We start from the raw sequence: 17,366 nt of genomic DNA, 5'->3' as shown, positions 1-17,366 counted from the left end.
AAAAGGGCACATTACAAAGAGAGGTAACAATTACAGTGGGCTTCTTATTCTAAAGAGTGCATATCTGAACTAATGAAACTAACTGGGCCCATAGCATGAGCTCTATTTGATAATAGCATCAAAAGGGGAACATTTTGTACCAGTCCTTTCTCAACATCAACTAGAACTTGCAGATGAAGTACCAATTCTTTGTTTGGTAACTGATTAAGGTTGAGAAAAAATATTTTCCAAAAGTAAGTTAATGAGCAACTTCGTGGAAGATACTTTGATATTGAAAATAGACTGATATCACATTGGTTGACTTCATGTTTTCTAAAAGCCTTAAATTAAGGTTGGAAAAAAGTGTCTTCTTTTAAAAGCTGAGTAATTTGAATAGACACATGTGTTTGGTTAAAAATATTTGACTATTTTATAAATAAAAAGAAACATAAACCAGAAACCCTGACAATATGTTGCTTATTTGGAACTTGTTCAGTGGTACAGAGAGAGAATTATTTGAACTGTTTAGCTATAATTTCTCTGTCCTAAGAAATTCTAATCCCAAACCTACATCTACACAATGTGTAGATAAAGCAGTGAAATATAAAGTTTGTAGATGTCGATGATTACGGTGTTATATAGGACAGTAGTGTAGTAAGTATTTCTAGCTATGATGAATTCAGCATTCATTCTGTTTGAACTTGTTTTTAAAACAGTTTAAAAACATTGCTTTTAAAATACAGTATCTTGAGAAAAATCAATATTTTGCATATGAGGAAAATGTGACTTAGAGCCTAATAAATCGCCCAGTATCATGCCACTAAGCTGGAAAGTGGCATGAAAGGATGCAAACTTAGCTTTGTCTGCCCCCAAACCTAAGCTGTTTCCTTTATAGTAATAGTCTAGCACAGTGATGGGAGTTTGGGATTCGGACATGCATTGGTGCTAAGACAGGCTCTCTCTTCTCTCATACGTGTAAGAAGAAGTGCATTAAATGCTTGCTGTTTCTGGATTCTCAGGATGATGTGAAGCAGCCATTCCCATGGTCAGGAGTTAAATTGAAATCGGACAAGACCCCCTAAAATTTACACTGAAATGTGGCCCTTTAAAGTTCCCTAGAAATGCTATCCGGGGTGCCACATGTACTACCGGAATTTGGGGTACCTTACGATTTCACCACAGGCTTATTACTAAATCCCCGATATTAATAAGCCCAAGAGGGTTCTTGCCTAATATTTAGAGAAGAATTCTAAATACTGGCACAGATAAACGAGGCAGCATGGTATGTTTTAAGCTTTTTAGTGAGAAAGATGCATAGGAGAGTGAGAGCTTATTTAGGGGAGAGAGGTGAATAGGGGTTCATACCAAGCACCAGGAACCAGTCATGTGGATGAGCATCTAGGCCAGGAAGCCTAGAGCACATGGCCCGAAGGCCATGCACCCTGGAGGCGCAGGGCTACAGCAAACCCTGTCCTGGAAAGAGGCCAGGGAAGAAGAGCAGGCCGGGCCACACTGTGGCCCGGCTTTTGTTTATTTATTTTTTATTTTATTTTTTATTTTTTTAAACTTTATTTAATGAATATAAATTTCCAAAGTACAGAATATGGATTACAATGGCTTCCCCCCCATAACGTCCCTCCCACCCGCAGCCCTCCCCTTTCCCACTCCCTCTCCCCTTCCATTCACATCAAGATTCATTTTCGTTTTTCTTTATATACAGAAGATCAGTTTAGCATACATTAAGTAAAGATTTCAACAGTTTGCTCCCACACAGAAACATAAAGTGAAAAATACTGTTTGAGTACTAGTTAGAGCATTAAATCTCAATGTACAGCACACTAAGGACAAAGATCCTACATGAGGAGTAAGTGCACAGTGACTTCTGTTGTTGACTTAACAAATTGACACTCTTGTTTATGGCATCAGTAATCACCCTAGGCTCTTGTCATGAGCTGCCAAGGCTATGGAAGCCCCCTGAATTCACTGACTCTGATAATTTTTAGGCAAGGCCATGGTCAAAGTGGAAGTTCTTTCCTCCCTTCAGAGAAAGGTACCTCCTTCTTTGATGACCCATTCTTTCCACTGGGATCTCACTCACGGAGATCTTTCATTTAGTTTTTTTTTTTTTTTTTTTTTTTTTTTTTTTTTTTTTTTTTTTTTTTTTTTTTGCCAGAGTGTCTTGGCTTTCAATGCCTGAAATACTCTCATGGGTTTTTCAGCCAGATCTGCATGCCTTAAGGGCTGATTCTGAGGCCAGAGTGCTGTTTAGGACATCTGCCATTCTGTGGGTCTGCTGTGTATCTCACTTCCCATGTTGGATCGTTCTCTCCATTTTTTATTCTATCAGCTAGTATTTGCAGACACTATTCTTGTTTATGTGATCCCTTTGGCTCTTAGTCCTATCATTATGATCAATTGTGAACAGAAATTGATCACTGGTGGCCCGGCTTTTAACCCACTTCCAAAGGGGAGTGGTTAATTAACCTGATTGGCTGGTGGACACCCAGGTGTGGTCAGGTAGGGGAATGAGGCCACACAGGGGCGTAGCAAAGGCATCACGTAGGGGCATGAAGTCACACAGGGGCATGGCGAAGGCATGGTCTTCCAGTTCACAAATCTGATCAATTTTAATCTGTATGCCTGCCTACTTCATTCCCCCCTCAGAGACTCCAGACCTTAATCTTAAGGGGATGTTGATGGGCGTCAAGTTTCCATCTTCTGTAGCTACTTCCTGCTGATTAGGGGTGCAGACGCTGCCTGATCTCGGTCTGGAAGTCTCTGCCTATCTCATCTAATGAGTTCACTTCACGAGCTGGATCTCTTTCACTCACCGCCATCCTCAGTGTCTCCTGCATGGTCATCATTATTCTCAGAAGCTGCTGGGTTCTGCTGGGTTATTTTAGATATAAATGAAGGTCCATTGTCACTCTGGAGTGACCATGGGAGTCCAAAGCATGGCACAATGTCTTTCAACAAGGCTTTAAGCACCTCGTGTGCTTTCTCCGTTGGGGTCGAAAAGGCCTCTATCCATCCTGTAAAAGTAACAATAAAGACTAGAAGGTACCTATAATTTGGCCACTTCTAAAGGCTCCAGTACTGCCTGAAGTAGAGCCAGTATCTCTTTTCCATATTTAACAGAGGAACTCTTTGCAGTCATTAAGCCCCTCTCTTTCCAGATTACTGCGTGTGCATGTAACACAAGGAAAGCATATCTGGAATCTGTATATATATCATCTGCCTTTCTAACTCATTCCTTCACATAGCTGCTGCCATCAGTAACCATTTGGCATCTGGATTTTCCAGGGGCTCATCTCATAGGTCTGGCCTGCTGGAGTACACCTGCCTAATTCATTCCCCCCTCAGAGACTCCATCCCCTTAATCCTAAGGGAAGTTGATGGCCATTGAATCATCTCTTCTGTAACTGCTTCCTGTTCATGAGGGGTGTAGTGCAGGCCCTGCCTATCCAGTGTCTGTAAGTCTCTGTCTATCCTGTCTAACAAATTTGCTTTGTGGGTTGGAGCAGTCTCAGTCATTGCCAAGGTCTGTGTCCCTGCGTAGTCAGTTACTCCCAGAAGTCGAGTTCTAAGGTTTCTGATTGGCTTATAGGAACAGTCAGGAATGTCTTTCACATTCACCTGTGAAGACTTAAGAGGTAGAAGTTTAGTCCTAATTTCACAGAAGTAGTCGTGCTCAATAGCACCTGGTAAGGTCCCTTTAATTTAAGCTGAAACTGATCTGAAGAGGATCTTCTATGAATGGCTTGCTCAGGAATATCTAATGTTGGAGTTTTTGTTAAAAACTCCTTGATTCCTTGGAACACCTTTGCAGCTCCCCTTTCCAGTACAGTGTCTGTTTCAGAGGCTTTTAAGAAACAAAGGCTTAGAATCCAGATCCTGGAATCCATAACTCTTGTAGCTACCCTTTTCAGTACAGAGTCTGTGTCAGGGCCTCCTTAAAGCTATATGCAAAAGTTTGGAATCCAAATCCTGGAATCCAGGTTCCATAGAATCCTGTCATCAGCAATTCCCAATACTGGAGCTTTTATTTAGAAACTCCTTAGTTCTCTGGAGCAACTTTTGCAGCTACCCTTTTCAGTATGGAGACTGTCTCAGGGTGTCTTTGAAGCTATACACAAAAGCCTGGAATCCAAATCTTGGAATCCAAAGTCCATAGAACTTTGCCATTCTCAGAAATCTCCTCGGCTGTCTTTATGTATCTGACCCTATGTTAAAACATACAAGATACATGTATCCAAGATTTTACATTTGAGGCACTTACTAAACCTTAAATACCTAGAAACACAGGCAATGGAGTTTGGCACTTAGACATAACTAGAACTCACGATGCATAATATCACACAATAGAGCAAAACAAATCTTTGGGATTAAGTTTTTCCATTAAAGTTACTACTGTAGCTCTTTTGAGAACGGAGATCCTACATGGGAAGTTAGTACAGTGACTCCTATTGCCTGTTGTTAATTTATCAATTAACACTTTTATGTGTGATGTCAGTGATCACCCTGAGGCTCTTGACATGAGCTGCCTAGGCCATGGAAGCCTTCTGAGTTCCGCAAACTCCATCAGTATTCAGACAAGGCCATAAGCAAATGGAAACAGCCCCAAAGAGCTCCCTAGTCCTGACATTTCTTGCACAACCATTCCTTACTATAATTAATACAAGCTTTATTCATGACTTGTAGCATTCTTAATATGCTATTAGGGTCCTTTACAGTCTTTGCTAAGTATGGCAGTGTCCAGATCCTAAAAAGAACTGAGAAATTATATGTCTCTATTGGGATAGGAAATTCAGAGATGAGTGAAAGAGAGTATTTCCTACCTTGGAAATTATGAATTTCAAAGTAGTAGATTCTCAGATTGATAGTTGCTTTAGTTAGCACTCTGACCTCAGAATCAGACCTTAAGGCATTCTGGTCTGTGTGAAAAGCCCATGAGAGCATTTCAGGAGTGGAAAGCCAAGATACTGTGGCAAAAAATGTCCTACATGAAGGACCTCAGTGGATGAGTCCCCAGTGGATAGAAGTGGTCATCAAAGAAGCACATACTGGCCATCGCCGCAGCTTACTAGGCTAATCCTCTGCCTGTGGCGCTGGCAACCCAGGTTCTAGTCCCGGTTGGGGTACCAATTTTGTCCCGGTTGCTTCTCTTCCAGTCCAGTTCTCTGCTGTGGCCCGGGAGTGCAGTGGAGGATGGCCCAGGTCCTTGGGCCCTGCACCCACATGGGAGACCAGGAGGAAACACCTGGCTCTTGGTGGCCATTTTGGGGGGGGTGGTGAACCAATGGAAGAAAGACCTTTCTCTCTGTCTCTCTCTCTCACTGTCTAACTCTGCCTGTCAAAAAAAAAAAAAAAAAAAAAAAAAAAAAAAGAAGAAGAAGGACATACTTTTCTTTGAAGGGAGGAGAAAACTTCTACTTTCTTATGGCCTTGTCTAAATACTGATGGAGTTTATGGATTCAAAAGGCTTCAGTAGCCTAGGCAGCTCATGTCAAGAGCCTTGGGTGATCAGTGACATCATTTGTAAAAGTATTAATTGTTAAATTAACAAAAGTCACTGTGTACTGACTTCCCATGCAGGACCTCTATCCTCAAAAGAGTTGTATTATAATTATGTCTAAGTGCTCACAAAAGATATATCATTCTTGGGTACTTTTTAAAGTTAATTAAGTTTTAAAAAAAAAAGTAAAATTAACTTCAAGATGCAATGACTTTGAACAGCCCTTGTCTTGACTGTTGAGGAACAGGTTTTTTTTTTTTTTTTTTGTTCCCATGCAAATTATTGAACTCTTAGTTTAGAGTTGGTCTTCTGTATATAAAGTTAATTGAAAATGGATCTTAGTAGAAAATGGAACTGGAAATGGGAGAGGGAGTAGGAGGAGGGGTGGGAAAGTGGGTGGGAGGGCAGGTATGGTAGGAAAAATCACTATATTCCTAAAGTTGTACTTATTTTTTTTAAGATTTGTTTATTTATTTGAAAGTCAGAATTACACAGAGAGAGAAGGAGAGGCAAAGAGAGAGAGAGAAGTCTTCCATCTGTTGGTTCACTCCCCATTGGCTGGTTGGAGCCAGGCTGATCTGAAGCCAGGAGCCAAGAGCTTCTTCCAGGTCCCCCACACCGGTGCAGGGGCCCAAGGACTTAGGCTATCTTCAACTGATTTTCCAGTCCATAGCAGAGAGCTGGATTGGAAGTGGAGCAGCTGGGGCTAGAAATGGTGCCCATATGGGTTGCCGGCACTGTAGGCAGCAGCTTTACCTGCTATGCCACAGTGCTGGCCCCAAGTTGTACTTATGAAATGCATGAAGTATGTATTCCTTAAATAAAAGGTTTCTTTGGTGGGAGAAAAAGTAGTAGAGTCTGGTAAACGTGGAAGGACCACGTGTGTGGTGAAAGTATTATTTCCAGTGCTGTAAACACTGGTAAATTTCATTTCAGTGCAATGAAATGAATTATAATACTATTCAAAGTTCAGGTGTTTTAGATGTATTTTCATTTATATACCCTTATGTGTACTCTTTTATTTTGAAATAATTATAGATCCACAGGAAGTTGCAGAAAATGCTAGAGAGAGATCCTAAGCCCCCTGCACTCAGTTTCCTGCAGTGGTAGCATTTTCTGTTACCGATAGTAGCAGGTGGCTTTTTCAATACATAATTTTTGCTAAAGTATGTTCATTTGTCCTTGGCCTTCATACTCATTTTCTTTATACATTGTGTTGTTCGACTGCAAACCTGACAAGGAAAGCCTTAAGCCGCACTGAGTCTGTCCTATGATGTTTACCATTCCTCCAAAGGCTTGAGCCTTTGAGATACTGGCCTCTAAATAAATGAGCTACTTCAAAAACGGGAAGGTATGTTGGGTTTGGCTCGTGGAGCTAACACTTGGCGTTTCCGGTCATTGTAGACAGAACTGAGGGTGGAATCTTCAGCAGCTGCCTCACCCCAGCTGTGGCCTGCTGGGTGGTCTGGCCCTTCCTCTGCCTTGGCAGGGCACCATCGCTTTGGCCTTTGTTCATCCACCCTGAGCCCCTCCATCTCTTGCTCTCTAGGGTGTGGGCCAGTGTGCTCAGCTCCTGACACCACCTCCCTCCCCCAGCCTCCCCTCTGGCCTCTCCTCTGCCTGCTGTCTGCATCTGAGGGGCTTCTCTTCCCTGCCTTCGCAGGGCCTACTGCAGGTCCTCCTTGTGTCTTTGCTGCATCCTCACAACAGTATTTGCAATGTAAGCCTGCTTAAGCATTTCCTAACCTTAAACATGCAAAAGCCTCCCACCCCTGCTTTCATCTCCTCCTACCCAGGCTCCTCAGCCACATTTCAAACAGCTCTGGGGGTGCTGGACTCCCATCTGTCCTCTCTCCCACTCCTCTCCAGATGCCTGTGGAAAATGCTAAGGGTGGGCCTCCCAACTCCTGCCTTCCTCCTGTTCAATACCTGCCCTGAAGCCAGAGGGATCCTAGTAGAACACAGAGCTGACCCTGTGACTTCCTTACTTAAGACTTGCCCGTGGCTTCCCACAGAGCTAGATGCCACAGGTTGGTCTGGCAGGCTCCTCCAGCTATAGCAATAGCTTTGTGTTCTGCCCCATGCATGTCCCAGAACCGCTGCTGGGAATGCTCTGGGTTCCTCCCGCCCCTCCCTATCTGGTCTGTGGAATGCCTGTGCCTTTTGCACATCCTACTTCTAAATCCTGTCCTCAGCTGAGCATCTCAAGGTCACAGGTGTCCCTGGGCCCTGCGTGCCGTCCTGCTGAGCACTCACTGCCTTTAGGAATCTGAAATTGCTGCTTACTCAGAGGGCCTCCTGGGCAGTCCTTGGGCCCACTGCCTGTCCTGGCTTGCCATTTGTGTCCCCGGCTGCGGACAGGACTCCCTCACAGGCATCCCCAGGTTTGTGAAATGAGAAAACGTGGTCCTTCCCCATGCACATATTTTGTGAAAGTAAACTTAAGACTTCGTGAAGCAGGAACCATCCCCCCAGTGCTGCACAGCCTGTGAATGTAAGCACCTTTAGGTGACTGAACGGGCTGTTGGCAGACAGGAACTAACTGAATCTTGACTTCAAAGATACTGTTGGAGGAAATGTTTCCTCCATACGTATGAGGTGGGTGACCCTGGTGTCAGAAAGCCCCAGAATTACACTCCACAACTTGCTTCCACCTGTGTCTTCACTCTAAAATCCGTTCCTGCCTGCTTGGCTCTTGTTAGAGTCATGGAACGAGAAGAGAAAGGGTGGAAGGTTTGTTGCCTGAGCCCTCGCCGCGTCCTCCTGCAGTGTTTCTCCTTAGAAGCCTTCTGCTCATACAGTGGTGCTTGGAGTCATCCCTCCCTTCAGCAGGTCTTTATGGAGGCTGCTGTCTGCCGGATCCTGTCCTAGGAGTATATACGAGGGGACTTCCAAATGCTTATGGAAAATAACATCTTACCAGAAAAACTGCGTGGATTTTTTTTAAACACCAAAGTAAATTTATATTTTTATTCCATTTTTTTCCACCAACTGTCTGAGGTTCCTGTGTTTAAGCAGTGGCTGTGTGCCCAGCCAGAAGACAGCCCACATTCTCATTGCAGTCAGGGGTCTCTGCAGCCACACTCAGGTCACCTGCTGTTAATCTCTTGTACTCCTATAGTGTGTTTCTCTTTAGAGGAGCTATTAGTTTAATTTAGATTATAAATAGATTTGTAGCTTTCTTCCCTATACATCAGTATTAGTTATTTTAAAGTAGAGCAAGACTGAGCAAATTGCATCTTCAACTACATTATTAGATTATTTCTAAGGGGATCTGTATGTTACAGGATTAGGCCTAATTAGTCTCACAGAGAAAGCCTTCAATCAAAAAGGAACATTCTGTTGAGCAGTCATGCTATGTGATTCTTTCAGGTCAGATTCATTATCATGTTTGTTTGTCAGGTTATCAGTTCAGCTTTAATGCTGGCTGGCACCATGAATTACAGTTTATTTTTTGACGTTTTAATCTTTCAGTCCTAGTGTCAGTTATCATATGCACTTGAACATGGAGAGAACACTTGAACAAGCACTCATTGATAACAAAGGAACAGCAAAAGTATTCTCTTTCATGTATGAAATAGATTTTTAAAGACTGGTGCCGGTGTTTTAGTTCCCTGTAATCCTGGTTTTTGATGTAGCAACTTTATTTGACAGTTACTGCTTTTTAAAATTTAATGGAATGTCTCCATTCTTGTCAACTAAAATACTTAAAAGTTACCTTAAAACTATAAATTCTGTTACTCATTTTTTCACTTGGTGTTGATATTATTTTTAAATGTCCTGACTCATACTGAGCAGTTTATTCACATATATGTTCTTTTGTTTTGTCAAGCCACTGCCAAAAAATATGGTGTCTCGTCTCTGTGAGTCCAAAAAGGTTTGTGCTGCTGCTGATATGCAACTCCAGGTGCGTATGTACCTTTCTCTAGAGGCATTATCCCAGATAAATACATCACTTTCAGTTCTTGCCAAGGCTTCACATTTATTATTATAATTATGCTTCTAAAACATCTTTCATCTGAGTTCAAAGAACTTGGCCAAAATTGACTCATTCAGTCCTCGCACTGTCCTTATGAAGTTGATGTTAAAATAAGGTTATTTCCCATTTTAAGTCAGGGGAAATCAAAGCCTAGAAAGATTATATAACTTCTGCTTCACACATTTCAGCTGCCAAGTTAAGGCTCAAACCCAATTATAGGTGTTCTTACACATTTTATATCTTTTTGGTAGATTTGTGGTTTTAGATGTGAAGTTTAGACTAATCACCATATTACCATTAGCTTTAGATTTTATTCAAAACCAATTTTCTAGCTTTTTTTTAAGATTTATTTTATTTATTTATTTGAAAGACGGAGTTACAGAGAGAGATAGAGACAGAGAGATAGGTCTTCCATCCGCTGGTTCACTCCCCAGATGGCCACAACACAACGGCCTGAGCTGTGCCGATCTGAAGCCAGGAGCCAGGAGCCTCTTCTGGGTCTCCCATGTGGGTGCAGGGGCCCAGTGACTTGGGCCATCCTCTACTGCTTTCCCAGGCCATAGCAGAAAGCTGGATTGGAAGAGGAGCAGCCTTGACTAGAACCGGCGCCCATATAGGATGCCGGCGCCCCAGGCCAGGGCGTTAACCCACTGTGGCACAGTGATGGCCCCCTCAATTTTCTAGATTTCCAGATGAAGACTAGATAAATGCTGTGAACCATCTGGATTTCTCGTCTGAACGATCGCAGATGCTTAGCTATTTGTGATTACTGAGATTGTTTATAGAATTCTTATTCTTCATCAGATGTTTGGAGTTATGTAAAAATAACCTAGACTCCTAACTTTCATCTTGGCCAATATTCACTTTGTAACAATTCAGTTACTTGTTTAATAAGCGTGTAGCTGATATTTAATTGCTTTTGATTTTGTGTAATTCTGTCCCTACAAAGTAATGAATGAGCCTTTTCTTGTACCTTAAGAGATATATTTTAGAGAAAAAAGTGCATTATGTAGACAGAACCCTGACTTTACATTTGATTTACATTATTCAGTGTCTATGCATATCAATGTAATTAAAAGGGGATTTCAGAATTATTTGTAAAATTTAAAATTACTTGATAAAATCCATTTGATTTGCCGATATCTATGGTAGAAGGCCTACCTTGTAAAAGCCTGTATTGTGGCTATCTTTCTGAACAGTTGTCCCAGTGATTTTCTTTTAAAATAGAAGACCAACCTTTCCTTCTTCCTACCATCCAAGAATAATAACCTTCAGGAAGAGACAAAGAAATTTCTGCCCAGTGACTCTGCCCAGCTTTCAAGTTAGTTTTTGTACAGTGGCAGCATACAAGGATGAAAAGGAAGTGAACTGTTTGCATTTTCGAAGGGAGTATAAGCAGTGTTTTTAAAATTGGGATTTTTAGGAGTGGGCATTTGGCATAACAGTTAAGATACCATTTGAGATGCCTTCGTTTCAAATCAGAGTTCCTGCTCCACTCCCAATTCCAGCTTCCTGCTAATGTGTACCGTGGGAGGCAGCAGGTGATGGCTCAAGATCCTGATAGAGTTCCAAGCTTTTGCCCTCCACCTGACCTAGCCCCAGCTGTTGGAATTATTTGGGAAGTGAAATACTGCATGGGAGATCTCTGTCTCTGTCTCTTTGGCTTTCAAATACAATAAATAAGTACGTAAAATTGTTGAGACTATTAAAATACACCTCCCTTAAAAAATAAAAACTGGGAGTTTTAAAAAAATTATGCATTGTTTTGAAAATATGGTACTTATTTTTCTGTGGTTGTAAGATTCTTAGTTCCAGTAATGCATTGCTTCCTGCATGAGCAAGTAGGCTCTTGGCTTTAGAATTATTTGGTGTATCAGCAAATAAGCATGAAAAAAATGCACATTTAATTTACTTTGCTCTCTTTTGTAATTCAAAAATTGTAATTCCATGTTTATATCATGTGAAAAAGATGTAAATGAAGAACTGAAACTCTAGAATTCTGGTTTGTTGATCAATAGAAGAAAACAAAAAGCACCCTTCAGCTCAGGTTAGAATTTACAAGTTTTAGTTCTTAATAGTTTACTCTGTTAGAACATAGCCAGGACCTGGATGAGTAATTCTGGCTTCTCTGATCTGCATTGTTACTTATTATAGACTATAGAACTAGAAGAGCTGTATTTACCTGCATGTTTAGATAACCACTTAGAGGAAAGCAGTGTTTATATTTAGGAAATGTCTGTATTTTTCTAGGGAAGGTTTAAACTTCACTTTATAATTTAGAGCCATAATTCTATATCTAGATGAAGCCAGAAGCTAGAGGTCATTTAAATTTTTTCTTTTATCCAGACTAATCCTCGCTTCTTTCAAGTCAACAGCTGCACATTCTCCACAGATTCCATTTCTGAGTAGAAAGATACATATCAGAAGTACAATTGCATGTCAGAATTTTTCCTTTAATGTAAAACATTTTCTCCTTTCTTGCATCAGGTAAACTCCAAACAGTATTAATATTCAAGTCCAGTGTTGCAGTGGAAAAGCAGTTTACCTTCGATTTTCTGTGCAGAATTTAGTTTTTGATACTTTGTCAACTGCAGATTTCAGGTTCAAATAGTCTTTACTGCTTTATTCTCCTCTTATGTTTCACTGGCCTGTATCCTCTGTTCCGAAGGGGCCGATCCTTCTGCCCTGGTCACCAGCTGAGCTGGAGCAGCCCTGTCCAGCAGCTGCTTCCTTTATTCTTCTGACACCAGGCGTGGGGCATTGTGGCCCTCGCTCCGAGCCCTCCAACACCTGTGCAGAATTCTTTGTCACATCTGGCCTCGTCACAGATTGCTATTCGTTTCTCCACCTTCACCCTACCTATTTCGTGTCTTTTCATCTCCACAGTTCTGACCACTTTGCTTCTCTTATTTAAGATAAATCAGGATTTCAGGGAGAAACCAAACAGAATTTATTAGGTTAGGGGGTGGGACAGAGTCACAAATTATGACTTTTATTTTTTGTATTTCTAGCTACATATATATTGGCTAAATTTGGATTTGTGGTCGCACATTTAATTTGGTACATTATACATAAATTATACATTTTGACTAAGGGTCAAAAGTCTTTTTAAAGTTTTTAAAGTTTATTTTCATTTTATTTGAAAGAACTTAGAGAGGGGTGTGGGCCCATTGTCCATCCGCTGGTTCACTCCCCAAGTACCCTTCACAACCAGTGCTAGTCAGGCCAAAGGCAGGGCCTGGAAGTCAATCCATGTCTCCCACATGCGTGGCAGGGACCCAAGTACTTGAGGCATTGCTTGTTGCCTCCCAGGGTGCACATTAACTGGAAACTGGAATCAAAGCAGTACTGAGAGTGGAACCTAGACACTCTAATATAGTATACAGGCATCCCCAGTGGCATTTTAACTGCTGTGTGAAACACCTACTTCTCAAAATTCTTTAGTATCTTTAATCATGAAAACATTGAGTGCATTCCTTTTAATATTTTAACATGGTTTTAAATGCACAAAATACATCTTAAACCATATAGGGTTCTGTTTGTGAATGTTTCCAACTTTGGTTTATTATTCTGGTATGCTCATCACTTCTTTGGTCAGTCATGTGTGAGATATGAGTATGAACAACCAACACTAAATAGATGTTTTCGTCTGTCTAGGTCTTTTATGCCACGCTGGATCAAATCTACCATGGGAAGCATCCCCTGAGGAAATCAACCACAGACATTCTCAAGGAAGCACAAGAGAAATTTTATGGCTTGCCATATGTTCCAAATACTGTGAGTCCAGCATTGTGATTTTTGTTGTGTTCTGTTGAATGGTTTTGCCAGTGTTTCTGTATGTTGGGATCACCTTCCCTCTTGGTGGACTTGAAATCCCTACATTTAGGGTAGATGTGTGGAATAGCCTTTAAATCACTGCTTGGCACTCATGCATCACATATCAGAGTACCTGAGTTTGAGTTCCAGCTCTGCCTTTGATTCTAGCTTTCTACTGCTGTGCCCCTTGAGAGACAGCAAGTGCTCTCTCTCAAGTATGTGGGTCCCTCCCACCATGTGGGAGACACAAATGGAGTTCCAGGCTTCAGGCTTCAGCCTGTCATAGTCCTGGCTGATGTGAGCATTTGGTGAGTAAGCCATTAGATGGAAGGCTTTCTCAATGTGTCTATCTCTGCCATTGTCTGTCTGTCTCTCTCTTTCTCTTTCTCTGTCTCTCTTTTTGTCTTCATTTAAGTTGAGGTTTCTCATGCAGCATATGCTAGGAATTAACTGGCTTATCTCATGTCTCCAGCTACCTGTTTACATGCTTTTATTTTCCTCCCTCTAGCAGTGTGTTTCAAGATTCTTGGGAAAGTGGGGGTTAAAAAAGCTGTTAGAGTTAATTCTTCTCTGCTTTTTAGTTGCTTTTCTGTAATGAGAGAAATAACAATGTAAGATAAATGTGATTATCAATTCTAATCACTTTCATTGCAAAGAGAATTATCTTTAATTGAGAACCTTGTATTGTCAAAGGGATTGTAGTAAGTACTTCATTTATTTTATCTCATCTGGATAGTAAGCAGGAACATTGTTAACTTTTTATTGGCTTGAAGGTCCCAGACTATACCGACTGAAAAAAGAACTCTAATTTAATTATCAAAAAAATCCTAAAAATTAAGTAATGGTCACAAATTTGGGCTCATATTGAAGTTCATATGCATCATATATCCTAGCTAAGAGTGGTAGTAACCGATCTCAGGCTGTTTTCATTACTCCAGGTTTCCTGTAAGGAAGCTGGATGTGGTGAAAAAGCACTGAGTGGCTGGTGCAGTTAGCAGTGAAATGACTCTTAGATTACCCTGTAAGGTACAGGTGTGTGTCTGGTTCCAGGTAAGTTGGATCTAAGAGTCCCATGATACTGTTAGAAACATTTCTCTCAGGGCCAGTGTTTGGCCTGGTGGTTAAGTCATTGCTTGGGGCTCCTGCATTCCTACATTGGAGTGCTATGGTTTGAGTCCCAGCACTGGCTCCAGAATCCAGCTTCCTGCCAATGCAGATCCTGGAAGCAGTGGTGATGGCTCAAATAATTAGGTCCCTGGCATCCACCTGTGAGAGCTAGATTGCGTTCCTAAGGAAGCTCCTGTCTTCAGCCTGGCCCAGCTCTTGCTGTTGTGGGCATTTGGACTGTAAACCAGAAGGTTGGAGATCTCTTTTCTGCCTCTCAAATAAATCATTTTTAAGTGAAAAGATAAAAAAGGGAAAGAAGTGTTTCATTCTAGTTCTCAGCTCAGTTTTGTTTTGTTTTGTTTTTTAACATTCATTTATATATTTGAAAGGCAGAGTTATAGAGAAAGAGAGACAGAGAGAAATCTTTGTCTGCTGATTCACTCCCCAGATGGCTGCATGGCCAGGGCTGGGCCACGGCTGGGCCAGGCTGAAGCCAGTAGCTAGAAGCTTCATCCGAGTCTCCAACACGGGTGGCAGGGGCCCAAGTATTTGGTTCATCTTCTGCTGCTTTCCCAGGCCACTACCAAGGAGCTGGATCAGAAGTAGAACAGCTGGGACTCGAACCAGCACCCATATGGGATGCTGGTGTCACATGTGGAGGCTTAACCTGTTATACCACAATGCTGGCCGCACAGTTCAGTTTTTTTCTATGAGTTTTCTATGAGTTTTCTTTCTTAGACAGGCTCCTCTGACAAGGTGGTGTGATGGCTACAAGTAGTCAAGATTTATGCACTCCAGCTTAATCTAATAGAAAGAAAACTAATTTGAAATTGCTGTAAAATGCAGAATAAATGTCAAGTGGTTTTATTTGTTGCAGGATTGGATTCTAGACTGTGTTGTGCTAAGAAGTTAAGCTAATCACTAAGCGATAAATTATCACTAAATCTTCAGACTGTGACACTGAAACATACCTGAGAATAGTTCTTATTTACCTGAAAAGTAAAGTAGCAGGGCGTTTTATCTCCAGAATACTCCTTGTCTCCCTGTCAGTATTTTTTTATTGTTTTCAAAGTTTATTCATCTGCTTCAGACATGGAATATTTATCTTACATATAATTTATTGTTCTAATACTGTGTAATGTTAATTCTAGATTTATCTGTATTAGTGAAAATTTGTAGTGATAGGACTAATCTACCTATTCATCTGTGGAATAAATAACCACTTGCTAGATTTTACCAACTTTTTCTACTTTATAGAGCATTGCCGGATTCATGTGCCTTTGGGCTCATATGATTTTTGTATTCATCTAATTGTCGTCCTTTTACAATTTTAAACGGATATTAGTTCAGCTCCATATCGTTACAATAAGACCAGTAAATAGCGAACTCTTAGGAAAACCACAGTTAGGAGGAACCAGGATGCTTTTCCAAAGCTGAGAAACTTCAACTTTACTGAGTTGCTTCCCCTAGATTTCTTTATCTGAAGTCTTGCAATGCCTCTTTCTAAAAAAGAACTCAAACTTCCCTACTGTCCAAGTTTCTTCTTCAAGGGGACTTCAGAAAGTCATGGAAGGGCAAGTGTTTGGCCCAGCAGTTAAGATGCCAGTTAGGACGCTATGTCCCACATCACAGCAGCGAGGCTCAATTCCCCGCTCCAGCTCCTGACTCCAGCTTCCTGCTTTGTGGACCCTGCAGAGCAGCAGTGATGGCCCAAATAGTCGGGTTCCTGCCACTTACCTAGGAAACCTAGTTTGAATTCTTAGCTCCTGGCTTAGGCCAATGGACTACTGTGGGCATGTGGGAGATTAACCATCAGATGGGAGCTCCTTCTCTCTTTCTGGCTCTCTGACTCTCAAATAAATAAAGTTATGGGGGAAAAAAACTCATAGAAATTGTACTTTATCTTTTAATTTCATTTGTCCATAAACTTTTTAAAGCCCCTTGTATATTTAATATGCAATTAATATACAAAGGTGAAATAACAGTGTAACCAAATTCTGAGTTCCCAATCCGTAAATCATTTTTAATTTAAAAGAAAGTTGATAAGCCCACCAGCCTTGTACTAGATCATTTTGAGAAAATGTAAATATTTATCTCTGTACTGAGATTATCTCCCCAATTCATGTTCGGTAGCTATCTTTGTATAAATTATTTTAAGAGATCTTGGGGGAAAGTACAGGTTCACTTAGGGAAGGAAGTCATTATTTTAGAGTTTGCCTTTTCTGTTTTTTAAATATCTGAGAGAGTTTGTTTACATTTTTGTATATATTCTACTCTTCCTACTTCTGCATTTCTTCATTCCTTTGTCAGTTTTTTTTTTAAGATTTATTTATTTATTTGAAAGAGTTCACAGAGAGAGAGGTCTTTCATCTGCTGGTTCACTCCCCAGATGACCACAACAGCTAGAGCTGAGCTGATCCAAAGCCAGGAGCCAGGAGCTTCTTCCCAGTCTCCCACGTGGGTGCAGGGGCCCAAGGACTTGGGCCATCCTTCACTGCTTTCCCGGGCCATAGCAGAGAGCTGGACAGGAGGTGGAGCAGCCAGGTCTCGAACCGGCACCCATATGGGATGCTGGCGCTTCAGGCCTGGGCGTTAACCCCGTGTGCCACAGCACCGGCACCCAAACATTGTCATAAAAACGAAGAATAAGGCCAAGATGCTCATTGGGATCCCTGTATATAGCATTCATTAGGGTAGTAGGATAAGGAAAACTGAAGGATTTAAACACTGGAAGGGAAGAAAGAAAAATGTCATTTGTGGATTACTGATTAAAGATAAAAATCAAAGTTATCTACAGATAAGTTGTTAAAATTATGAGAGATTCCAAATATTTATGCATAAGGAATATGCTAAAATTAGTTTCTATGAGTAACAAAAAAATTTTTAAAGACACTATTATGACAAATATAAAGAATCAACAAAAAAAAAATCTTTTTTTTAAAGTGTATTTTGGGGACTGGCCCTGTGGCA

The 17,366-nt window shown here is 41.1% G+C and overlaps 1 protein-coding gene across 1 annotated transcript in view; it reads left to right on the top strand.

The window, feature by feature from the left end:
• Positions 1-17,366, top strand: part of MIPEP (mitochondrial intermediate peptidase) — a 172,009-nt gene that overhangs the window by 86,901 nt on the left and 67,742 nt on the right. Inside the window, exons 15-16 of the mRNA XM_002712797.6 lie at positions 9,327-9,401; positions 13,131-13,250. Of these exons, the coding sequence (XP_002712843.3) occupies positions 9,327-9,401; positions 13,131-13,250 (195 nt within the window). The remainder of the gene's footprint in view (positions 1-9,326; positions 9,402-13,130; positions 13,251-17,366) is intronic.

The sequence above is a fragment of the Oryctolagus cuniculus genome, chromosome 9 (genome assembly GCF_051225735.1).
Source record: "Oryctolagus cuniculus isolate XC-2025 breed Fujian yellow rabbit chromosome 9, ASM5122573v1, whole genome shotgun sequence".
NCBI lineage: Eukaryota > Metazoa > Chordata > Mammalia > Lagomorpha > Leporidae > Oryctolagus > Oryctolagus cuniculus.
This window is presented reverse-complemented; position numbering and strand designations above follow the sequence as displayed.